The sequence below is a fragment of the Python bivittatus genome, unplaced genomic scaffold (assembly GCF_059951505.1).
Source record: "Python bivittatus isolate LINGU-HERP-01145 unplaced genomic scaffold, Pbiv_v1 ctg000590_np1212, whole genome shotgun sequence".
In the NCBI taxonomy this organism is placed as follows: Eukaryota; Metazoa; Chordata; class Lepidosauria; order Squamata; family Pythonidae; genus Python; species Python bivittatus.
This window is the reverse complement of record NW_028277086.1, coordinates 21,713,204-21,739,179: the sequence shown is the minus strand read 5'-3', so window position 1 is coordinate 21,739,179 and position 25,976 is coordinate 21,713,204. Positions and strand designations below refer to the sequence as shown.

At 38.9% G+C, this 25,976-nt stretch overlaps 1 protein-coding gene across 1 annotated transcript in view; it reads right to left on the bottom strand.

Annotated features, from left to right (window-relative positions):
* Window positions 1-337: 337 nt before the first annotated feature.
* RGS22 (regulator of G protein signaling 22) overlaps window positions 338-25,976 on the bottom strand; it is an 87,637-nt gene continuing 61,998 nt past the window's right edge. The window contains exons 20-28 of the mRNA XM_025166156.2: window positions 25,138-25,296; window positions 23,971-24,048; window positions 21,516-21,668; window positions 16,830-17,009; window positions 13,182-13,325; window positions 11,252-11,362; window positions 9,863-9,971; window positions 9,561-9,698; window positions 338-5,792 (exon numbers count right to left, since the gene is read on the bottom strand). Of these exons, the coding sequence (XP_025021924.1) occupies window positions 5,776-5,792; window positions 9,561-9,698; window positions 9,863-9,971; window positions 11,252-11,362; window positions 13,182-13,325; window positions 16,830-17,009; window positions 21,516-21,668; window positions 23,971-24,048; window positions 25,138-25,296 (1,089 nt within the window). The 3' untranslated portion in view covers window positions 338-5,775. The remainder of the gene's footprint in view (window positions 5,793-9,560; window positions 9,699-9,862; window positions 9,972-11,251; window positions 11,363-13,181; window positions 13,326-16,829; window positions 17,010-21,515; window positions 21,669-23,970; window positions 24,049-25,137; window positions 25,297-25,976) is intronic.

The following is a 25,976-nucleotide window of genomic DNA, read 5'->3' as shown; positions in this document are numbered from 1 at the left end:
TCTTTTTTTAAAAAAATGACACAAAAGTACTAAACTTCATAGAAAGGGTTGCCCAAATAAACTAGACTATTTTGACAGCTTGACAAACAACAATCAATCTGGTTCAACTGAAGAAGTGGACTATAATCTACAAAAACTAATTTGGAAATAACTGCTTAGTCTTTAAGATACCACAAGACTCTTTCTTATTCTAACAATTAAAGGTGAATTTCTCATACCTAGTCTTTAATTACTGAGTCTTACTGTAGTTAATTTACCATGAAAGTAAATGATAAAATAGAATTTTAGATCATACAGCTTACATTTCTATGAATTGTTCTTTTAGGTTATACTCATGCTATATCCCAAACAGGTGGATATTCACAGAAGGCACTGGAAGCAATAGAGGTACCATACTGAAGGGAACATGGAGGTTCACCAATTTCCACTTCCTCTTACAACTTCCTGGGTTGGCTCATGCTGTCTGCAAAACACTCAACTTTCCAGAGCAGATTTTCAAGAGGCACAAAGGGCTGCAGGAAGAAGGATTCGCAAAGAACAATTTCTATCCTCCAACATGAGCAGAATTTTACTAAGCCAACTTTTTCCAGCTTAAGCACTCTTCAGATCTGCATTTCAAATCAGCTAGTATGGCCATTGCTAGGAGTTGATGTCCACACACTTGGAGATCATCTAGATTCAGGAGGCTGGACTAAGCACTACTCTGACTATAAATCAGTAAAGCACAGAATTAGAAGAGATCAAGAGATTATTGGAGTCATCTGCCAATGCAAGAAATTCTCTGACATTGGTCATCCAGCTGCAGCTTAAAATTTTCTATCTCTGAGAATGTGTTCTTCTGTCTATCTCCTTCTAGTCTGAGGAACAGTTCATGTCTCAGAATACCTCCTGAAGACTGCCTGATATCAGTAGGTATGCCAAACCATTGATCCTTCTGAAATCCCCATCCATTCCAAGAAGCAATCTTTTAAAGAAAGAAGCAAGTATGTCCTTTCCTCCATTTGCCAGATTATTCCAAAGTTCTGGTGGTCAAAGAAGGTAGCAAGTGAAAATTGGATGGTCTTTATAGAGAGCTGTCTTCAACCAAGCTTTGGCTTATGGATTAGATCTGACTCATGAGCAGGACATTTCCTGCCCTTGTTCTGTCTCTAGATTATAATTATATTATAATCGGATTGTCAGGAAATTCTTCCTAATGCTTATATAAACTCTCTTTTCTGGGAAATGGAACTGGCTGCCTGGATCCCATTTATTGGAATAATAATTTTACTCAGTGTGAGAGCCATTCAAATATTCTGGGTCCATTGTTCAAAAATATCCTTCAATATGTCCAATGTTAAAATATTTTGTTTCATTCTGTATTAGTAAGTTGAGTTTGAGTGTTCTTCTCCTTTGATTATAATTTTTAGTTCCTTCTAGTGTCCAATTTTTAAAGTCTGATTACTTTTTAAAAAAAAAATTCAAAACAAGCATTTTCCCACAGGAAGGATTCTTTATAATTAATTCCAAAATCTCATTCCAAGTTTATCTGGACTCTTAGTCCATTTGTAACTTTCTAAAATCAAAATTTTAATCACCCTTTTGCTGTTTGTTCCAGAAAAAAAAAAAAATTAAGACCTTTAACTTGTATTTAAAACTTCTTTTGCTAAGGATTGAAGTGCTGTAAAACTGTCAATTCAAAGGTTCCTAATAGCTGAAAAGCAGTTAACAATCAATTTCCAAAAGTGATTAGAAAAGGAAGCATGCAAACCCAGTGTCCTTTTAAAGGCGCCAACTGTAGTTTGAGAAAGATGGCTATTCCCTCATCTCCCAGAGGACTAAACTTCTGTCTTGCAGTCTCCTTATGAAGAGCAACTGTCTGAAGCACTTGTGGGCAATCTCAAGTCCTCTTCTTGTCTTCAATGTCCAGAGAGGAATTACAAAGAGCCAGTCTATTCACGGGCTCTTCGTTCTGCTGCGGTCGTTGGCTCCACTTTTTGTGGAGCCATCTTCAATTTGCCATTTCTCCCCCAGAAGTCTCTGTCTTTCAGGTCTTCCAATGGTGCACTCATCTGAAACTGAGTCCATCCACCTTGCTACTGGTCATCCTCTTCTCTTTCCTTCTATCTTTCCTAACATTAGAGCCTTTTCCAAAGAACTAGGTCTTTGTATAATGTGTCCAAAGTAGGATAATTTGACTATATGACCCTGATCATTTGTACCTTGAGTGAGAACTCTGAGTTGATTTGTTCAGTGATCCATTGGTTTATTTTTTTGGCTGTCCACAGTATTCTCAGGAGTCTTCTCCAACACCAAAATCCAATACTCTTCCTTTCCTGCTTCTTCAAAGTCCAACTTTCACTTCTGTAGAGGGTTACAGAGAGTACCATGGCTTGCACGATTCTGATCTTTGTTAGATATAGACACATCATGGCATTTGAATATCTTTTCCAAGGCCTTCATGGCTGCTTTACCAAGTGCTAGACCAGGTGGTAGGGTTTAACAAAAAATACCAGCAGTAGGTAAGCTTAAGTATTGATATTTCTACAGCAACTCTTTCTCACCAAAGCACATCTGCAAGCTGCTAACAGCTATCCATATTGCAAAAATAATTTAAATTCTCCCCTTAATATATAAAATTAACATCCATAAGCAATTAGGATTTATGCAGCTCAAACTTTTACTCAGAGGTCCCACAGAATCCAATGGATCTTATATCCATTATGAGCTGTTCCCCCCTCCCCCACCAATACAGGATTCTACCTTAAATTTAAAACTTAAAGAGAAAAACAAAAATTCTGGAAATTCTGAAAATCATAGTCCAAGGGATCTGGGAAATACCAGGTTGGAGATGACAAGTCAGAAAAATCAAGAAATGAATTCTGAGGATGGTGGATATTTTAACATAGGTTAGAGGACACATAGCTCAGGGCGAGAAGAGGGGGTGGGAATCCAATTCTAAAAGTGAACATCTATCTACCAAATGTTGGAAATCTATTTACCCAATATTACAGTTCAAAAGTTCTCTTTACATGTGAACATTTAAACGGCGGTGATTCAGATAGTATCAATACATTCTAAGAGGACCTTTGTTGGATAGGGAATCCAGTTTCCTGAATGCATTGGTTAATCTTGACAATCGTAATGCCATCACAGGCTAATATTTAGTCTGAAGTGTATGTTTTGTTAATATAGGACCTAAACCAGATGAAATTTTCTAAATTATGTACATTCTTGCCAATATGATTTTTTAAAATCTGAATTGAATTAGCAAGAAATGCAAACATTATTGAGATATGTCATTTAGAAATGGCCTATATTCATGAACAGTTATGATTTGGTGATTGGCCTCATATCACGTGTCACTGGAGAAATGAAGACAAAAAACCTAAAATGGTTCAAGAGAAAAATAATATACAACTGCTAACTTATCAATAACTTTATTAAGACTAATCACAATGTCACAAAAGAGAGTGAAAAATGAGTTGCTGTCAACAAAGTCACAAATTAGTGAATGACTCTGCATGTCTTTACTGTCTGCAATTCATTTTCTTCTGACCTCATTCTTTACAACTGAGCTTTCTCCAAACATTTCTATGTATCATGTATTGTATTATGTAACTCAATATAATTTTAATGTATTTGATCAAATGGATGCCAATCCATGAAAAATTATGTTATGGTAATTGCGTAAATCTTAAGGTGCCACAATGCAAACATAATGATGATCACATAATTAAAAGTTGCCATTTATAAAACTGTTGTTGAACATATCACAGTTATCCTTGTTTTGGTAATCTAATTCACACATATGCTATAATTAAAAAATGCTTCTCTCAGTTGAAGTCACAGGTGACAGAATTGACCACTGAAAGTACTATATAGTGGATATACTAGCATCTTGTAAACTGTATGAAACACATTAGGACTACAGCTAAATTACAGCTATATTAGATAATGTTGAAAGCATAATATTTCTTTAGAAAACCACAATAGATCTACTAATCTTTAGGAGCAGCAAAAACATCACACTCCAAAAATTTTTTTAAAAAAGCTTAAGTTCCATTGATTTTCAAATAAAAACATGTGAGTATCTGTTTCACTTTCTCCTTGAGATAAAGTAGACTGAAAACAAGATCCTAACTTGGCTGGATCATGACCATGTTTTTCCCTCATTCAGTTAATTTGGAAGAGCTGACTGTAAATTGGATAAATCAATTTCCACATAATTTGTGAACTACTCTGGAAAATTCAGGGGTGATAACGCTATGGATGAATTACCAGCAGTTACACAAAATTCTGTGAGACACCAAAGCAATGACATTTCTTATGACAGGCAAGTAAGACATCTACTTACACCACTTCCATCAAAACCACAGGGGAAACCATTGTTTTACTGCCTGGGTGGAAACAATTCTGCAAGGCCAAGTATCAATCATGCAAAGTTTATCCTCCCTGACATGTCTGGATTATATCCTTCATATAATAAGTCTGCTAAATATGACTCAGAATGGAGCTACTGAATAAGATAAACAAATCGTTTGGTTATTAAGTGTTTGAAGGTATCATGGGGGACATAAGAAGCAAAGGATTAATGGGTTGATGTTTGGACTGGCTACAAAGGTAGTCCAAATCTAAAACATGGGCACATTGTTGGTTTCATATTGTATTTGGCTAGAGAAAAAATTAAGTACCTAAATGGAAGTTACTTCTTAATATATGACATAAATCCTTGCTATAGAAAAGAAACAATCCAGACTACAGTTGTTTGACATATGGCATAGAAAACAAATTTCTAGCATGGTGAATCTAATCTTAGACACAAGGCCAAAAAGCAATATATCATGGACCTAAACCAAATAATCTGTAACAGGTGAAGGGAACTGTTTTGCAGCAAGGCTTCATTTGTTGTTTTTCTTGTGGTTGTTCCTCCTCTTCCTCTCATTTGATGCCCAGAGGGACCAGGGGCAGGATTTGATCCCAATTTTCCTCTTTTGGGATGACATGTTCTTGGGGAACTTTGAAACCATAAAAAAGGCCACATATGGACTACAGATACCTCTCCTCTTGATTTATAATACATATTTGATCATTTAACTTGAACATTGCAAAAGGAAGAGAGATCTAATGTGTATGAATCCTTCAGTGGCAATCATCCGCAACTCAGCTCAAGTTCTTACTGTAATTTATAGTAAGAATCAGATGTGGCTGTGAAACAATATAGCAGATAGAGTCACAGATGTTGCCATTTTGGAGCCCTACAAATTGCTCTACCAGTGGACCAGCCCTGATGTTCTAAGGAATGTTTTGAACACCTGCTCCTGAAACTTCTATACAGCAGAAAGCAAGAGGAACCGTCTTGAATTTCCTTGTACCCTAAAATTCCAGAATTAGTAGATCCAACCTCACAGTCCTAGTGAGGTATACAGGCTTTGTCAATGAACTGCAAACCTCTCAAATATTTTGTAAGTTGATTAGCAATTCCTCCTTCATTAAAAAAAAAAAAGTACATAATAGCACAGGATTCCCAATCTGACACTGAACATATGCTGCCTCCAAATGATGGGAGTTGTAGTCCAACATAGCTGGAGGATGTTAAATTGGGGAAGGCTATAATAGTACAATATATAGGAAAAATGTCCCACTGGCACTGAGTGCACCAAAGTTAGTTTCTTTCTTCTCTCGGCTATTAATCTTTTCTGAAAAATAATGCAAACCAGTAAGCTATGTTCATTTATTTCTGAAGAGTAGCGGTCCCATTGTGAATGCAAACCCATAATTTCTTCATCAAGTTCCTTAAAATTTTGGAGTTCCTAGGGTTGGGAGGGAGAGATACACTGCATTAATATAATAAACAAAAAATCGTACCTGTAAGACAGAAAATTAATACAATAATTCCTACAATTCCTACCATTTTAAATAAAAATCTAGGGGAATAGGTTATTTTGCCTTTTCATAGATATTTCCACCTGATATTTGCTTCTCAATTTGTGAGTATATTTAATGTATTTATTGATATAAAAATTTCTATTTCTTTCCAATACACATGTGATCTCTCTGAGCAGCTTACAGCATTTAAAAGCAGTAGTAAATTTTAAATGTTAAATGGAAACCACCTCAAAGACAAAACTAAGAACTTTTAACAAAAGCAAATATAGAAATGTAATAGAGACAGAGGCAGGAGAGAGCATCTTCTAACATATGTTGCCTGTGGAGAGAATACTTGCTTAAAAAAGGAAAATCTTGGCCTGTTGGTGAAACACCAGCAAATAAGGAGCCAAGAGGGCCTTCCAAGGTAGGGATTCCAAGAGCATAACTGTGCAAATTAGAAAATATTTTCTCATGTCTCATCTCAATCAAAAATATTTCTGTCACAGAGAAGGGCTTTTCCATTAGATCTAGTAGACTTGACAGCTATACAAGAGGAGGTGGTCCCTAAGATATCCTGGATCAAAACCCTTTAAACTTTTAAAAGTCATTGCTAACACTCTGAATTGTGCTAAGAAACAAACCATCAGTGCAGGCCTTGGAGGACTGATGCACACTGATACTGATTGCAAGACTCTACCAACATTCTTGCAGGTGCCTCCTAGATGCAACTGCTTTTTGAAGATAGCCCCAAGAAAAATGTGTTGCAGGAATTCAGTCTGGATGTAACTGAGGCATGCGTTAACACAGCCAAGTCTGATTTTATCAGAAATATTTTCTGCATTCAAAATGTAACTGCCACATGATCTCAGGAAAAGAGGCAGCTACTTTAAAGAGTTGCAGGCAGGTGGTATGTTTGCACTTCCATGCATTTTCAAATTAGAAGCTACGTTCAATTACAAAGATCGTGTTTAGATAATGGAATTAATCTGGAACAAATTGGAGTATGTTCATATGCTCAATCATGGTGTTTAAATGACAGAGATTATGAATAATTAATTCCCATATATATAAAGTGTTGTCTTCCACAGACCATTGAGTTCTTGAGGAAGGTCCTTAGTGTCCTGTTGACTTTGTATAGTGCCAGGCATTCACAGATCCATGTATGTGGCATTGAGTCATAGGCTTTCCTGTAGTCAATCCAGGCTGTGCTCAGATTGGTCTGCCTAGACCTTGAGTCTCAGGCAACTGCTCTATCTATGAGTAACTGGTGTTTTTAGCCTCTGGTGTTGTTTCCAATGCCCTTCTGAGCTGTGCTCATGTACTGGCCCATATGGTCTTGTAACTTGACAGCTATGATGCCTGATAGAACTTTCCGTGTTGTGGGGAGGCAGGTTATTGGCCAGTAGTTGGATGGTGCTGTTCCCTTGTGAGGGTCTTTCATGATAAGCACTGTCCTTCCTTGTGTTAGCCAGTCCGGGTGGCAGCCTGCTGCTAGCAGCTGGTTCATCTGTGCTGCTAGGTGTTTGTGCACTGCTGTTAGTTTCTTTAGCCAGTAGGTGTGGATCACATGTCCAGGCCAGGTGCTGTCCAGCTTTTCATGTTCTTGACCCGCTGTTGGATGTGTGCTACTGTGATGGTGACTGGTTCCTGTTCTGAGAAATTGCTGTGGTCTGCTTTCAGGTCCTGCAACCACTGTGCACTGGTGTTATTGTCTTCTCTTGCTCCCATATGTTCTTCCAGTACTGTTCAGTTTCCGCTGCTGGTGGCTCTGTGTGGTTGTACTGCAGCTGGGAGTATACTTTGGATGGTTCTTTGGAGAACAGGGCATTTATCTTCTTGGCCTCTGCTTCTCTAGTGTATCTCCTTAGCCTGGCAGCCAGTGCTGTGAGCCTTTGTTTAGCAGTCTCTAGGGCTTCAGATGGAGTCAGGCCCATATATTTTTTCAGTAGCCAAGTCTTATCCTTAATCTCAACACCCTTCTGTAGTTCCATCACCTGACTGACGTCTCTCTGAGTTGCCTTGATCTTAGCCTCCAATCTCATTTTCCAGGGTGGGTATGTACTGCTGTTCTTCTTGATCGTGTAGCCAAGCATTTCCAGGATTACAGCGGCTATAGCGTATACCAATTCATTGGTTTCAGTTATGGTGGTAGTAGGGATTGTCTGGAGGTCTCTGTTGGCATCTTCTAGCATACTATCTGATGGTACTTCTCCACTGAGCCTTGGTAATCGGTCTCGAGGGTTGGCTGTAGCTAGTTTATCCATGATCTTATGCCTCATATCAGCTGCTGTGCTCTGAAATGGAGGGGGTGGCAGTGACGTTCCAGCTTCAGGTGTTGGCTGCACATCCAGTTATTCTTCCAGGTCTGCTTGAGTCCGGGTTGTTATGTGGAGTTGGTCTATCTCAAGTTGTGAGAGCAGCTTCCTCTTCACTATGTTGAAGCGCTGGGTAACTAGTTGTTTCTCAGTTAGTGTGGATGTAGGTCTTCTGTCTAACCATAGTTCCCTCATATGTTTCATATATCCCCTCTCATTAGGTCTGCTGTTGTAGTAGCATTCCATCAGTTCCAAATTCTCTTGTCTCATCCATGTGTGGTTTGTTCCAGTAGCCCACTTAACATCAGATTGTCCTGGTTCCCCAACATCTGACGTGGACCTTGTTAATCCAGGCAATGTCTGAGCCAGCATGACTCTCTTAGTTCGTGTCACTCTCGTATTTGAGGTAGGCAGGTGAAGCGTTAGGGGGTCTTTGCCCAAGGACCCCTACTGGTAAGGTAGGTACCAGCCGGGATTTGAACCCCTGGTTTCCTGCATCAAAGGTGGTGTTCTAACCACTACACTATCCAGCCACGTATATATACACACTAGTTCAAAGAAAAATACTATCTGCTTTCTCAGAGCATAGTACCTTTGGCACTAGAAAACTAGCTTTCTACGTATGCCTGATTCTCTGCATCATCACTGCAAATAAGTATAAAATTGTTCAACAGAACTTGCTCCCAAGGAAACATGGAAAGATCCCCCCAACCCAGTGCTTTCCACATGTGTCAGGGCTACAACTCCCACAATTTCCAGCCCTCTGTGTTTGCTGAGATTTAGTTACAAGTAGTGGGCATAATAGATCAAGTCTAAAAAACAGGTTCAGTAAACATATTAACAACATGCTTAAGTATTTCCCACTGAAACCACTGGGGCCTGAAAAGCTTACTGTTTGGTGGGACAACTCTTAAGAGGGCAAGAGTATTCATATTTGTGAACTAGAATCCTCCTGTGTTTATATGACATCACTGTGCAGATGGTGAGCTATAAATTAAGTTAAAAATACCAGTGTCACCAATTCTTTTGAAAATGGACTAAGGCAAAGCAAGAGGGAGAGGAAGCAAGCATTGCAGGAGGAGCATTTGCCCATTGCAGGTAGAATGACCACAGTGTGAAGTCAGAGCACAGATGGAAGGAACAAGAATGTTTCTAGGCAAGCTAATGAAAAGCTTCCACTGCCAGCTTGGAAAGACAACTGTGGCAGCTTATGTAGGCATCAGGGGAAGGAACACCAAGCATGAAGTGCTGAAAAAGCTACTGGCACATCAAGGAATATGTGCTGCTTGTATTTGCATGCCCCTTGTGGATTGAATCAGCAAGGCATTTCATTAGGAATACAAACTGAGCATCTGATGAAACAACATACGCTATCAACATGGAGAATTAACTGACCCCCTTGAGACATCCTGGCATTATCTTTAGGTGGGAATGAACGTTGCTTCACGAAAGCTGTGTTGAAGTTTGCTGAGAGAACAGGTTTTTCGGAGCTCACTACCGCATCACTCTTCAGAGCGAGGAAGGATGAGAGACCTGAATTCCAAAGAAAAGAAAAAAAGAAAAGAAAAACTTGAAAATCATAATAAAACTCACAGTCTTCAAAGAATATAATATCAAGTTGGTGCTTCATATATAGTTACTAAGAAAATCAATTGAAATGGACTCATAAAAATCTTTCACTCTGATTAAAAGCTGACCTGAGTAAGCAGAGGACGCTACTGATTTTTTCTCTAAATCCTCTTGAATCTGCAGGAGGACCCTTTCTTGCTGAAGAGCTTCTATATACTTTGAATAAGACCAGAAACGCTGCAACAAGGCCATTTAAAAAGTCAAGCAAACAAACAGGTTAGGTGAGTATGATGGTGTGCCCATAAATGGGCAATCCTTTTTAACACTCTAAGATAATGTTAACAGTTCTTGCCTTCAGAAAACTGAAATTATAATAAAAGAGGCTAATAATAAGATTATTATGGCACTATTTATGAGTGTGGCAACATAATAATTCATGTGGCTTCTTAATACCACTTATAATAAGAAATGAGGGTTTCCATTCCAGGTATTATACCAGTGTTTTTCAAACTGGCAACTTTAAGATGTGTGGATGTCAATTCCTAGAATTCCCTAGCCGTCTTAAAGTTGCCAAGTTTGAAAAACACTGCATTATACCCATCTAGATTCTTCAACCTACTTTGGTCCTTACTGTCATACAAATGAAACAGAAATGAAAAAGGCCACTCACACGTATACATATAATCAGGCAGTTAAACAGCATAAACCATGTCACAATTCCACTACAGTGTTCTCTTAATCAAACCCCACTGAAAGGAATAGGGGCCATTTCAGTGGAATTTGCTTAGGAGATGGATGTTCTGCTCATTTCCTCTTGATTCTTGGCTCAAGTCCATAGTTACTTGACAACGGAATGTCAAACTAAAATGGGTCGAAGAGCCAATTTTCTCTAAGGTAGTTGTGGAATATCTGAATTTCATATCAAATGATTGATTCCAGTACTTTTAATTATTTGGATTTATATCCTGCCTGGAGTGGTTAAGATGCTGAATTAATCCGCACTTAGGGCTTGGATATGTCAGCAGCAGACGTACATTCAGATCTTTAAAAGTGCTATTTGTCTCTTTTCATAAGTATTGTCACAACATTCAAGAGACAGCAGGCCTTTCCTCAGTTCAGTTCTGCAATTTTACAAAAGGGTGTTTTTTTTTTATTAGTAAAAGTAACTAGGGTTCATTCAACATGTTTAAACTACATTTTTTAAAAAAGCTTCCACTCTTGTTTAGCAATATTCAGTCCCTGTCATGAGAACCATTCATGTAAACATCCTCAACATGCTTTCAAAATTTCAGACGTGTCTACTCTTTGGCCCCCTTTTCCAAAAACCTTTTGAGATCCTAATGAGTCCCAGCAAATTCATTTCCCTATAATTAAACTGTATCAATTTCTTAAAATGAAATTGGTAACACATCAGAAACTGCTTTCAATCCGTTGTAGCCAATTTTCTAAATCCACTGAATCATACTGGATTACCACATTTTGTTTCAGGAAAGATCGATAGTACATAATTCAATCACCTCTCGGCCCATTCCAGAGAAGCTAGGCGCTGGTGAAAATTCATTTATACTCAAGTTTGAATCAGTAGGTGAACTTATTTTCACAGGAATGGAAGATTTCTTCCTTTGTGTCTAGCAATGAAAAAAAAAATTTGATTATCCTTGAGATAAAATAAATTAAGCTATTGGAATGTCATAGTTCAGTGTATTTTTGAGATTCCACTTTATATCTCTTTCTGGGTTTGGTTTTTGTTTTGTATCAAGATTTGGAACAAGTCAGACTTCTTCTGGATAAACTCCTTCTCTTATAAGGAAATTTCTATCAAGAAAGATTTCTGAAAGAATTGGAAATAAAGGAAGAAAATATGGGGTGTCATTAGAAAGATTATCAAGGAATCCAGGCAAGATCCCTGTGAGGCTCTAGCCTTGGCTTGCACTGGGACTATCATGGATTCTTCCAGTTACTCAGTTGTATGAGGGATTTCTATAGGATCCCACACCTCTTTCTTTGAGTTCCCCTCAACTTCTGGCTCAAGCAAGATCTACAGGTAGTCCTCACTTACCAATTGCAATAGGCACTGGCAACTCTGTCACTAAGTGGCATGGTTGTTAAGCATATCACATGACCATGCTGACTTATGATGTTAGTTCCGGTTGCGGTTGTTAAGCGAATTATGCACAGTTAAGCACAATTTCGAGTGATCGTGACTTGCGACTTCCTGCTGGTTTCCCCATTGACTTTGCTTGTTGGAAATTGGCAGGGAAGGTTGCAAATGACGATCACGTGACTACAGGATTCTGCAACTGTCCTAAATGCGCACCAGTGGCCAAGAAACCAAATTGTGATCATGTGACCTCACGGGGCACTGCAACAGCTGCAAACAGAAGGACCAGTTGTCTCTATTTTCAGCGTCACTGTAAATTGAAATGGTCACTGAATGAGTGGTTGGTAAGCAAGGACTACCTGTACTGAGGTTTTTTCCTCAGGTGATGACCCTCAGCTTTGCCCTCCATGACAAGCACTGGGGAGAAACATTGAGCTCAGAAACAGAATGTCAAAAGACATGCTGTTTCTCTAATGTAAGAGAAGATGTAGCTTGCCGCACCCAAATAGGGGACATATCACTTCTCAGACTGGCTGAGGGAACCAAACAACATTCACTTCCATCATCACTTAACACCCTCCCCCTTGTTCATAGTTGGTATCTGCACCTTAGATGCTGCTTCCTGTTGAGTGTTGTGGAGGAAAGTGAGTAGCTTCACCTCCCCACTTCAGTATTTTTCCACAAAGGTGGCAGTTAGAGTTTCTATTATGGTGTGAAGCTCTGTTCTCTTCTGGCTTCCCTTCTATTAAGAGTGGAGGTTTTACATTTTTTTATGGGCTGTGATCTACCTATCTCTTGCCCCTTCCAGTTGGTCTGCTAACCTTTGGGGTGGGGTCACTTGTCTAAAAACATTTGAATAACATTTTGTTGACTGGATCATATACATACAGTATTTAGCAACTCTGCAAATATAGAATTCCTTTTCTTGGGAGGATTCACAGAATTCTTAAAGCAGCTTTCCCCAGTGCAAACGGGATTACAACATAGTGTTGCTGAGAATGATGTGAATTGTATTCCAATACATCTTAAGAGCACATGTTTGGAGAAAGCTGGTTTATGGAGAGCTGGCATCAAAAGGTGTTTTCATCTAGGATATTACAGTTCAGCAATCTTTCAAAGTATGTTTTATTTTAAAGTATTGCCGTCTGTCTTAAACTCCTACAGGGCCTGAAATCAAATATAATAAATGAGTATTCATAAATAGGGGAAATGCCATTTGTAATGTGGACATTGGTGTGTTTCATTTCACTTCTGCAGGATTTGGATCAGGTACAAAATAGCTGCACTATTTTGAGAGTTTATCTTATTTTGAGTTATTCACGTTGCCATTTAGCAGCTCTTCTCACCTTCTCTTCTGATTCTCTTGCTTTTTTTAATTTCTGTATCCTCTTCTCTCTTTCCAGAACAGGCAAAATAGTCTCATCAATCAAATTGCCTCGAAATTCACAAAATTTAGGCCAAAATTTAAAGAGAAGCGCAAAAATAGTCATCTGAAGCAGGGAAATAGAAGGGGCTGTCTTAGAGTACAATAATGCACAGAAACGAAAAGTACTGCAGACAATTAGATTATTTTGCCATCAGTGAAGTAGATGCTTTTATTCTAATGCACAGCATAAACTCCCACCACTCTACATAATACTTTTAATATTTTATTCCAGACAGGCATATGCTTCCCATCGAAATGTGTTTATTGTTGATGAGAAATTTCTTAAGCCTCAGTTTCAAAGCTTTTCTTTAAATAATAATAATAATGTATTGCATTAATAAAAACATTAACTGGTGACTTGTTTATGTTTTTAATATGAGGTTTCTAAAAACAAACAAACAAACAAATTGCATCAGAATTGCTTTTACACTCCAAGAATATTCATCTTTGGCAGACAATGGAGCCTCTTTTGAAACTTTACTTGAAACTGTTTTTGTCTCCAGAAAAGTTCTAAAACAACATTGCAGAACTGTGAGGAGATGTTCGAAGTGATATAATCTCTTTGCAAGAGAGATTATTTCCTTTACACTAGAGGAAGAAAAGAGTTCTGAACGTAAAGTCAGAGATTCAAAGGTTAACTTCACTGCATGGGTTTCTGGAAAATTAACATAAGATAAATATAGGAGATTCATTTATTTATCTCTTCTTCTTCCTTACTTGCCTAGCATCCCTGTCAGTTGCTATTTAAGAAATGCTGGGATACACAACTCTCTTGCTGCCCCTCTGGGATGCAGTGAGAGCCATCACACTCTGTATGATCTCTTCTCTCAAAGAAACCTCTAAGCTGAATTAATTTTGTTCTCATACGCAAGTCCCTGGAACCTGGCAGAAGCTATTTGATGGAGGAAAGGAAAGGAGCTGTGTGTCCAAGAGGAACTCCAGACTGTGAGCCAGCTCCACCTGAAGGACTGAAAAGACTCAGGCTGGCTCCTCCCTGACTCACTGGGGTATAAGAGGGAGGAGAAGAAAAACATAATCAGACTTGCAAGGTTTTGTTAATATAGTCTATCTCAATAAAGCTTCGTTCTAGTCTTCTTGTGGAGGCTGGACAACCCTGAAAGGCGGATGCTACTCCAGAGAAGACAAACTGAAATTCCCTACTGTCAACAGTCTAGGAGACTCCAATACCAGTAAGGTTCAATAGTTTTAGCAGGGATAAAGCTGTGCAGTAGGTAGGCCAATACAACTGCAACACACCCAGTTTGTTCTTTAAGCCCAACTTCACAAATACGGTATCATGTTCAGTTTTCTACAGAATAGAGCCTCTTGTTACCTGCAGAGTCTCCCAAATTCACAAAAAAAAACCCTGTGAATTCAAGTTTCTAGAAAACCTATTTTGAAGAAAAAGATGTGAGGCAAAGCACTGGTGAATTTATTCCGTAATGTGTCTGAACAGATGCCTACCGTGAGATTTAAATCCGTAACCTCTGCTCTGAACCAATGTTCTATCTGGGGCAGTGATGGTGAACCTATGACATGTGTGTCAGAGGTGACATTCCACGATATTTTGGGTGACACACCAGCATTCACCAACACCCGACAACAACTATTCTCCCTGTTTGAGTTACCAAAGAAACTGAGTTTGTTTTACTCATATTTCATTTTTGTAATTATTTGACGTTTCTTTATATAATACATAGCACCACACAGGATTGGACTGTATTTTTTTAAAAAAATAAATGCATATGTAAAGAATTGTTTCTCTTTTGTTCGGGGAAGGGGGGGTGACATGTCAGCAGTGTCAAGTTAGACATTTTCTGAATATTTGACACACCAAGCCCAAAAGGTTCGCCATCACTGATCTAGGGGCATAGACCTCCATTATTCTCTGGCTTCAAAATGGCAGGATCAACTAGATGATCAAAGTCCCCCCACCCTTTTTTTAACATGCATCACATGCATTACTACTACAATGTCTCTATGTGGGGCTGCCCTTGTAGAGCATTCAGAAGCTTTAGCTGGCACAGAAAGCAGTGGCATGGGCAGTTAAGGGTGCCTGTTGTTTGGTGCATGTGATGCCTCTGCTCTGCAAGCTGTATTGGCTACCATTATGCTTCTGGGTACAATTCAAGTGCTGGTAGTCCTTTAAAGCCCTTCATGGCTTTGGGCTGGTTACTTACAGGACCGTCTCTCCCTGTTTTTTACTACCCGTCCCATTCAGTCCAGCAGGAAGGCATGTTCCAGGTCCCATAAAGAATGTCATTTGGCAGAGCCCAGGAGGAAAGCCTTTCCTACCATGGTGCCCACCCTCTGGAATATCATCTGCAAGGCCCTGAAGACGTGGTTCTGTGCTCAAGCCTGGGGTCCCAGGTGTGCGGTGGAGCCCATTTCCTGATTGTGTTGATTGTATGTTTTTTTTTAATTTAGATCAGCTGCTATGTGTTTTTATGTGATATTATGTTTGTGGTTTTATTTTTAATATTGTTAGCCACCCAGAGTCATGTCTTTGAGATGGGCAGCCTTATAAATCCAATAATAACATGCAAATAAGAAGGGGTGGGGCTTTGATTGCCTGGCTGGGTCTACCATTTTGAAGCCTGTGACCATCACTGTGGATGCCCCTGGCAGTATCCACTATTCTTTACCATATACTAGTGCTACTAGTCCTTTAAAACATTTATCATTATTTGGATGGATTTTTCTGAATTCCAGACTGCATCCAAACCCAAATTGCATTTTTCACTGACACAATTGGTCTTAACTACCCCATAACCTATATGAACTCAGATGATTCCCTAGCTATTGTCTTCTTGTGATGCTGTAAATGTTATGGGCTTCTGTTAACTGATCTTTAAAAGGTGAAGGATAGTCAAAGCAGACAACAATCAGTTGTATTTGGTGGTGAAATGAGGGAGGAATTATTAAAATACATTTTAAAAACAGAACCATAAAATTAATAACAGTTGGTAGTCAACAGTAAATGTAATTTTTTTACAAGTTCCCTTATTTGGTCTACATAGCAGATTGTTACATCTTATGTTTATACTTATTTTTTAAAGGGGAATAGGAACAGGAGTGTACAATTGGATCCAATAGCATCCTAATTTTGGGGGGAAAAAACTTGATAAACTGCTCTTGTGCACTGTTGACATATATTCAGCACAGATCTACAGATCTCTGTGCTTTTGTATGTGCATGCATGCACACACACACCTGCAGTAGAAGACACTAGTCTTTTTCTTATCAAGAGTTTATTCTTGGGGGCTGCATCGGACAACTCTCTGAAAGATCATCTACTTTCTAGAGTACTTTCTCAGGAATCACCAGGGGCCAAAGTGAGAAGTGGTTTCAAAAATATTTGAATGTGACAAAATCTTCTGTACACAGTTGGAAACTCTATGCATATCTTGGATCCTATTCTTCATTTTTATTCTTTAATGCCCTAATACAGAACTATGTTAATCCAAAATCCTTAATAGGGACAGCTTTGCGCCCACCATGTTCATTCATAAAAACAATTCTCAATCTATACAACAGACATGTCTACCCACAAGGCTGACTCATGTACCTGTGCTTCTCTAAACACATATGGGCCTAGCTCTTTCCTGTGTTCAATGATCTTTTGGGCTTGCTCCTCAGGTATGTCAATCTGAAGAGTAGGTGGAATTGCTGAATTAATAAAGCAGTTGATAATGGTTGTGATCTTATTCTGAATAATGGCATCATCACAATGAGAATGGCACAGGTCCTGAAAATGAAGAAACAAAACATTCAGAGTATATATACAATTACATAGTCAACACGTAAATCAGTTTTCCTCAACCTGATTAGTTCCAGATGTGCTAGGATTGCAACTTCCATAATTCCCAATCTGCATGGCCAACAGCTGACTAGAAATTCTGGGAACTGCCATCCCAACACATCTGGAAAACACCAGGTCAAAGAAAGCTGATGCAAATTTAGTTAGATAGTTAGGTTGATTTATGTTTAAAATATAATTCCCTAGCCACTCTTCAGGTTCTATTTCTCAGACCAACTCGCTTTACAAAAATTTGAAATAACAAAATGTATACCTCATGTAAAAATGAATAAAACAGTAATAGGACATAACAAAATAAAAGACCAGATTAAAAATAGTGATAAAAAGTCTGGGCAAATAAGATCTTCACACGATTCCCAAAGGCCATGTGCTAGGAAATTTCCCAGGGAATCACTTCAGAATCAGAGCTCCAGAATGTGAAAATCTTCCCCAGACATCATCACCTACTTCAGTTTGGCAGGAACCTGAAGAAGATCTCAGAAAAAGATCTCAGTAAGTGGGCAGGTTCAATGTTTCTTCAAGAAATCAGATACAAACTAATTATAGAAGGGAAGATCTCACTCTCTACTCCTTTTTTACTGGCTCTGTAACAATCATTGTTGAGAGAGAGAGAGAAAGAGAGACAGAGAATCTATTCTTGAGAAGACCTTTTAGGGTACTAATGGCCAATATGTGACCTTCCAAATGTATGGATTATAACTTTCAGCCCTAGGCAACATGATGAATAATGAGGGATGATGGCAATGTGTACTTCAGTAACATTCAGAAAGCTTCTTTTTTTTGTCTGCTCATTTCATGTTACTTAGCCATACTGTACCATGAACTACTTTATAACTTGATTTTGTGCCAAGCATGCTCTTGGTGTTAAATGATAAAAATATTACAAACTGCAAGCATGTGATAGATAGGTGAATTTGCCACCATTCCAGTGCGATGACTAATGAACTGTTTGAATATAACACTTAATAGTATCAAGATACAACTAGGATGATGAATTCACACTAGTTCCTCCATCCCCCACCCCTTCTCATCCACCTGTCCTGTTTCTGGGCTTTTCCTCATAGCCACATTATTGTGCTTTCCTCTCATCCTTGAGTTCAGAGGAAAACATATTGACATAAATTGCACTGCCCCTATGGCCTGCTGTTATCGGGCCTCAGCAATGAGGCTTGGCAGTGTCACCACCCTCATGCAATTTAATGCAGGGAAGTTTCAGAACAGCAGTTGATGGATTCCCAGCTATTCTTTCCACTCCCTTCCCATATCACCTATTGTCAGGAAGAGCAGCTCCCAGTCACTCTCCTGAACATTGAGTGGAACTGGGGTTCAGTCTTAATTATTATTTTTTTGTTTAGCCTTATTTTTTATTATTTACTATGTGGTTCTTCTGGCAGGACTATTGATCCTCATAGCTTTGGTCCAGTCTTGCTATGAACCTTTGAACTGGGATGATTTTGAACTGCTGACTCCTGAGGAACTGGACAGGGTTCTCTGTGCTGTTAGTTTGGCCACCTATTTACTGGACCTGGGTCCCTCCTGGTTGGATCCATGCCATGGAATTGGTCCACTTGTGGGAGGGGATAGTTCATTCCTCCAGCCTTGAAGGAGGCAATGGTGTGCCATCTCCTCAAGAGGCCATTTTTGGGCTCAACCATTTTAGACAACTTTTGTCCTGCCTCCAACCTTCTTGACACAAAGGTGGTCAGACAGCAGCTGATGAGAACCCTGGAGGAAACTGATTATCTAGACCTGTTTCAGTCAGATTTCAGGCCAGGATTCAGCAGCTGTGGCCAGGAGGGCCTTTGCACAGCTTCAGCCAGTATGCCAGTTGGCCCTTTCCTAGATTGGGAGGCCGTTCAGATAGTCACTCATGCCCTAGTCACTTCAGAGCTCAATTATTTCAATGTGTTGTAGATGGGGCTGCCCTTGGATACCTGTAAAGCTGTGCATGGTATAGGGCCTGGTTATTTGAGGGATTGACTGTTTTCAGTGGCATCTGACTGGCCACTTTGGACCAACAGTGTGGGTGCACTCAATTAAACAGTGTAAGCTTTCAGGACTGAGGAAGCATACCTTCTCTGACATGGCGTCTGCCCTCTAGAATGAGGTTCCCCTCTGAAATGGGAGTAGCTCCTATCTTGATGGCAATCCAGAGGGCCTTAAAGACCTGGCTCTTCTCCCAGGCTTTGGGCTAGGGTGGTTGGAGCCCTTGCTGGGTGTATGATATCTATTTTAGGTATTGACCAGATTCACCATCTGTTTACTGTTTTAGGTAAATTATTATTTTTATATTATCTTGTATTGTGCACCACCAGAGTCAATCTGGACTTAGGCAGCACCTACACTGAATGAATGAATGAATGAATGAATGAATGAATGAATGAATGAATGAATGAATGAGAGAGAGAGAGAGAGAGAGAGAGAGAGAAGCACACTTTTCTAACTTTTAAAGTGTTTCAAACAGAGAATAAAAGCTGTGCAAAAGTGCATCAAGGTTATGTTACAATTCTGGCAGTTCCAGAAATAAAGTAGCTTTCACACAGGAGCAGGAAGCTAGGAACCACAAGTCAAGCAAAGGCCAAAAGCAAAGAACATTTTAGTAACTAGGTTAAATGGTCCTTGGGAACTAAAAATAACAATATCCATTATTATTTTTGTTATTGTTATGATCATCACCACCACACCAGTACCACCACCACCATTACTCCTACTGTGTCTCTTCTTCCTGGCAAGGGAACTGCTGGCCAGCTGTCAGTACCACTAGGTAAACCAGCCAGGAATTCAATACCACAGTAAAAGTTCAATACCTTTACTGAGACTGGCTAGTATAACAAAATCTTGAATGTCTGTACCTCCCCACGCCATCTTCTTATACTTCAGTGAATCAGGGAGCTATCTGCCTTAGCCACTTCTGAATATTATCTTATTTCCCAGGCTTAAAAATTGTTTCAGCCCCCTTTGCCTAGGTAACAGTTCTTGCATATTTCAGTCAAGTCATCTTCCTTACTCTATACCAGCATGGATGAATTGAGAAGTTTCAGCACACTTCCTAAAAAGATAATTGGAACTTTCATCACACTACACCAGGCACTGTGCACATACTCCTTGCTTTTAGCTGAGTTCAACATCACAAATTTGAATAGCAGCCATATTACACAGTTCAAGACTGTTATCACAGAATTAAGCAAAAGACTTGAATGTGTTCATATGATTCACTTACTTATGGATGACTTAACAATGAGCAATTAACTCAATTTTCTGAACTTGCACAACTTCTGAACTATCAACTTAGCACAGAAGATGGCCTCACACAGAAGACTCCAGATGAAAAGTTTATAAATTGGTACATACACTGCATAAACAAAGCAGGCAAGATGGAAGGTTAGATTAGAAGGTCAAGAGTACAGCAAACAGTAGAGAACAAACCAATATTCCATTACATGCTTAGCAGCTATTTCAAATTGGTTCCAGTTCAAGGTCTTATCATAGTGAGATTTTACTATCACGATGTAGATGCTTTTATAAAACTATACCAAGATTAAAGTAAACCCTGGAGGGAAGAGGCGTGGGAGGGAGGGAGGGATCAGGTGAGGACATGGCATATTCCAAATCTTCTAGCCACAGTTAGGAATTACAGTTAGGATATTATACTTGTACAGCTACAGCATGGAGCAGAATTCCTTGCCAGATCCTTTCTCTTATTTGGAGAAATCCACAGTACCCTATCCTGTGTTGAATCTGACAACCATAATATGACAGTGCATAAGTAGCCTACAGACTGCCATCTAAACTCAGTAGCAAGATCAGACCTGATTACTATTTGAGTAGAGGAGTACCAAGAAATTCCAGAGGTCTAAACTAGACAGAGGGGAAGGGATGGGATGTTTGAGAAAAAGATATGATTAACTAAGTAGAACCCTAGGCGGAAGCAGTCCATGCAAAAATATGTTACAGACTTCACTGATCTAGTTCAAACACTTGTGAGTGTCTTATAATTTCAGTTCAGGATCAGGAAATCAATGGTACATGTGGACACCATAAGTTTAGTGGTGAAAAGATGGTGAAACAGACTGAAGAAGCAGGATCCAAAGCTTGTGTTAAAACGATAAAAGCAGTGTTGTGTTGTCACAGCACAAGCTTCACCCCTTTCATAAGTGCATGAGACACCATAACACATTTACAAAACAGGCAACGCTTGTCAAAAAAACTACATGGGTGTATCCATGTAATCACCAAGGTTTTATTTCAATATTTGGCTTAGTAGTAATTACTTAGTCCTTATTACTAGTAATAGGACAAGCCACAAAGAGTCCAGGGGTCAGCACCTTTAGACCTCCTTTTCTGAAATGGTCCCAAAGTAATACCATAGCTTTAGATGTAAATGTCATGGTCGCTGAGTAACTGCATTATTTCCATTCCTTAACAGTGCTGTACCTTGTATTTCTGTACCTCCTGCCAGAAGATCACTCCGTTCCCCAGTAAATCTCCTTTCAGGGTTACAAAGTGTTGAAACTGAAGAGCTGTGATGGGATTCATCAGAGCTTTACGAAAAGTAATTATTTCCCTAGCTGCAAACATCCACTTATTCTCATGCTGTTGAAAGGAGAGGTGGAGAAAAGAAAGTACACATTTTATAAAGTAATAACATAAGCATTACTTAGGGCAAACTGTCTGATGCTTATCTCTGCACTGACCCCAATGTTCAGTAGTTCATTGCATAGACACAGTAGAACTTGGCAGCCACTTTCTCTCTCCCACTCTTTTGTTTGATTTGGGCAAAGTTTCTTTGGAAGGGACAACGGGAAAAAGGAAATGACTAATAATGATTTAGAACATATGACTGTGCTGTAAGGTATGAGTTATGAATAGAAAGGGGAAAAGTTTGAAATTGTTTAGAAACATGCAAGAGTAATCACAAATCGCAGAATGTGCAAGTTTAAAACTGCCTTTGACAACTTATCTTGTTGAAAAAAGCCACTCTAATCAATTGCCATGAACACAGACAGACACTGAAAGTTTGTTGTTTCTGGAATTAATCCCACCGAGACATTTCGTGGATCTTCACACCAAGAAAAGGAGAGCATGGAAGCCAAGTATGAAAGAATAGACAAAAAAGAAACTGAAAGAAATAAAAGGCATATAGCAATGAAAAATTGAAATACCACTGCAGATCCTATTAACACAGTTGAAGGAGTGTTTAAATGCCACAATAGATCAAGCAATAATTTGCATGGTGGATCGTAAAACAAATTTGAAATGTGAAATCTCATACATTTCTCTTGTCCTCCACCAACTTCTTTGAGAGGCATCTTTAGGAAGGAAAGTTACTATTAGGAATAGGAAAAAAACCCTCTCTTTGTTTCCAACCTACTTTCATTTTTAAACCAAAATCTTGAATGTGACAATTAAGAAAAAAAAATTAGTACCAGATACAGTTGAAGGAGAGGGAGTTTAAATGTCTCTTTTGAGCATTGTTTCCTGAGAATAATCCCTCCAGCCTCATTCTAATATAATAATCTCATTCCAGCCTAATATACATTCAAACAGGTCAGTGTTAATTGTGCTACTAAGGTAACTAAATCAGATTCTACGACATCGATGTTCAAGTCCTGCATAAACATATGGCAAGAGTATTGTTTGCAGATCTGCCCTTTCTCAAAGCCTTGTACGGGTCTCCCTTTCCTTGAACTGGAATTCGGTGGTTATTTTGGGACCATTGTCTTCTTACTTGTGCCCTGCAAATTCTTCCCTGCACACAGGATGCCCCTCCTGAGATACCCCTCAGCCCTGCCTTCATACCTAACCTACCTGTATTCCCTGGTATTGCAGTACAGTACCTGATCCTGCCAAAACAGATCTTCCTGATCCTGATCTAGCAAAATATTTTCAACTAGCTCTTGTCACTAGCTACCTAGCAATATGGAACTCAAATAAAAAGAAAAAGCCTTCACCTCTTGCATGTATGTCCATGATGTGTTATAAAGAGTTTGCTGCTGTTTGAGAAAGAAAAAAGGAAAAGAAAGGCCAGAACTCCTCTGAGATGTCATGTTACAAAGCTTTAAGATGTTTAACAATTGATACGATCGTCATGTTAGAATGTAGTTGTAAGTGAAACAGACTCCAGAGATATGATTAATCCTGCCTATTTTGCTACATATTTCAGATTCTTTTTTGATGAGTGCATTTAATCACTCTCCATAATAAATTATCTTCCAGATGCTAAAAAGGAATAGTTTGTTCCAGTTTCCCAAATAAAAAGTATAGAAAACATACTTTCTGCATTAAATTAAAGTGTTAAGCCATGGCAAGCAATTAAATGACATGAAAGTCTGAAAAAAAAAGTAAGTACAGTAGTGCTGGAGTCCAGAACCCAATTATCTTTTTTCAATGGTATATAATATACAGAATGATGATCTGGATTAAAAGTAATGTTGGCCAGTTACCCACAACTGCCTCAAGAAGTACTGAAGTGAAGCAGATGCTTACAGATCTTTGCAAGAGACAAACATTTCTCAAGAGTTAGTGTTCTAGCCTACACACAAAATAATATATCTAAAGCTTGCACCTTTAATCAGCATTTAATCAGGTATTGTTCATAGATTTGTTAACTATATTTGTAGCCGCAGGAACCAGAAACAAAAAAAAAGACAAGTAAGATTTTTTTTTAGTTTCTGACTCCAATTGTGCCCATTCCAATAATAACAGAAACCATGGCATTTGCATTGAATTAATTTTGTTAATTTAACATGATCCAATGCTACCCACTACAGCATCTTGTATGCAGTAATGACTGCACTTGCTCAGCACTAACTAAGCTTATTCTCCTGTTTATGTAACGGTTGCATAGTTTAGAGGTTTATAATACACAAAGACCCAAGTAGAAACAAACACAGCTTGCCTTCCATGGTACTTTTTGCTTTTCCTCTTTCTGAATTAAGATATCTTCTGCTGCCTCTTGCATATGTGGCTGAAAGCAAACAGGACAAAACAGTGTGTTGATTACTAACATGCATATTAATACCAATTTTGAGGGTACCCCATTGTTTCTTTAACAATATCCTAACTCTTGCCAAGATTAGCATTGATTAACCTTCCTCTAAAGAAGATTACATTTTTCATCTGGATGGTCAAAATCAAACACATTGGCTATCTTAAAATTTGAGGCCAGAGGAAAAATCACACAGATTGCTTCCTGAAATGATGTGGGCCTGAATGGACCACCATTGAAAAAAACAGCTGCCCTTATGTTTACTGATACATTTTCCCCAAACTATCATTTCTCCTAGTCAGGAATGTAATCTGATACACTGAACAAATTTTGAAAAAATGAAAAAGAACATAAAACAAAGCCAGGTTTAATCCAGCATTGTGTCAACCCCCAACTCTACACCCATAAAATCAGTGTAGTGAAGACTCTGCAGATTCAACAGTTTTCCTCTCTGAAGTGATACCAAGTTAAAAGCTTCTTCCTATCCAGTAGATTCATTGCACCACAGAGTAAATAATTCTTCCCTACACTGAATGAAAGGTCTGGCTGATAGCCAGGAAGAGACTCCGTCTACTTCACTATTGTGCAGAAGAAAGATCAATACTGTTCTTGATGCAAGACAATGCCCTAGGTGGGAGGATGAGGAACAGCTGCAATGTGAGAAACAGACATGCCTAAGCGTCAGAGATCCAGTCTGTTGTCTTCAGAATCTGCATTATTCTGTGAGCTTCCACATGGACTGGATTGCATTTGTGTTCCAGGGAGGGAGGGACTGTGGATGATGGAAGGAATTCTACAATGACCGAGGTCTCTACCTCCCCGCAACAAACTTTGGAATGCTTGCCAGGTGTAGAGGGCCAGCTTCAAAAGCCACTTTCACTTTCAGTGGCTTACAGGCGTACTTGCTTAAGGAATCTACCAGAGGAAAAACTGCATACAAACTCATCTGTACCATCTTGCATGCTGCTTATTATCATTGATTTTCAGGTAATCAGTGTAGTATGCACAATTCAGCGCAAAGGCAAACTACATGTCACTATGGTGCCATATGAATTGTTAAAATATTACCTTTGGTTTTTTCCATGTTCCCAATTCTTCGCGTTTAGAAAATAGTGGCAGCCACTTTTCCTGTAATCTCTTCTGGGCACACTTTTGAACCTCAAGCAAGATCACGGGAGCAACTTGCTCATGAAGTATTTGCCCCCAACCTCCACTTAATTTCATAATCTAGCAAAGACATCCAGGAGACAGCAAAATGTTCAACAATAAAGAATTATTTTACAGAAACAAACTAAAGTCAGTTTTAGATTACTAGGCAATGTGCAACCTAGACCAAAACAAGTGAGGAAAATCCAGATTTCACTTAAGATTGATTGATTGATTGATTGATTGATTGATTGATTGATTTGCAGTATGCTCTGCACTCCCTTAACAGGATGGCTTTCAGAAAAACTATTAGAACAACAGAATTCCAATTAAAGCAAACCTTAGATCATTATTAAAACAATAAAGCAACTCCTTTTAAAACAATTAAAACAGATAAAGCATTTAAGATGCTTAGATTATCAACATATTTTGAGCTCTTCCTAAATTGTAATGAAGAGAGGGCTTGCTTCAGCAATAATGGTAGACACTACACAACTAAGCCTTTCCATGCAGAAAGCAACATTAACCAGAAATGTTCAATGTATCTCTGCCAGGACCCACCAAACCTGCCCCATTGATGATCCAGAAGTGTAGAGGGGATGTATAGGAGGGGCAGACCTGTAAATAGCTTGGTCCTAAGCTATATGTGATTTATCCATCATATGGTCTTTATTTTATAGCCCAGTGTGTTTTGAATTAAAGCAGTCCTTCTTCAGAGCTACTGTGTCTATAAATCAACTTCAGCTTTTAAGGGAAAGAAT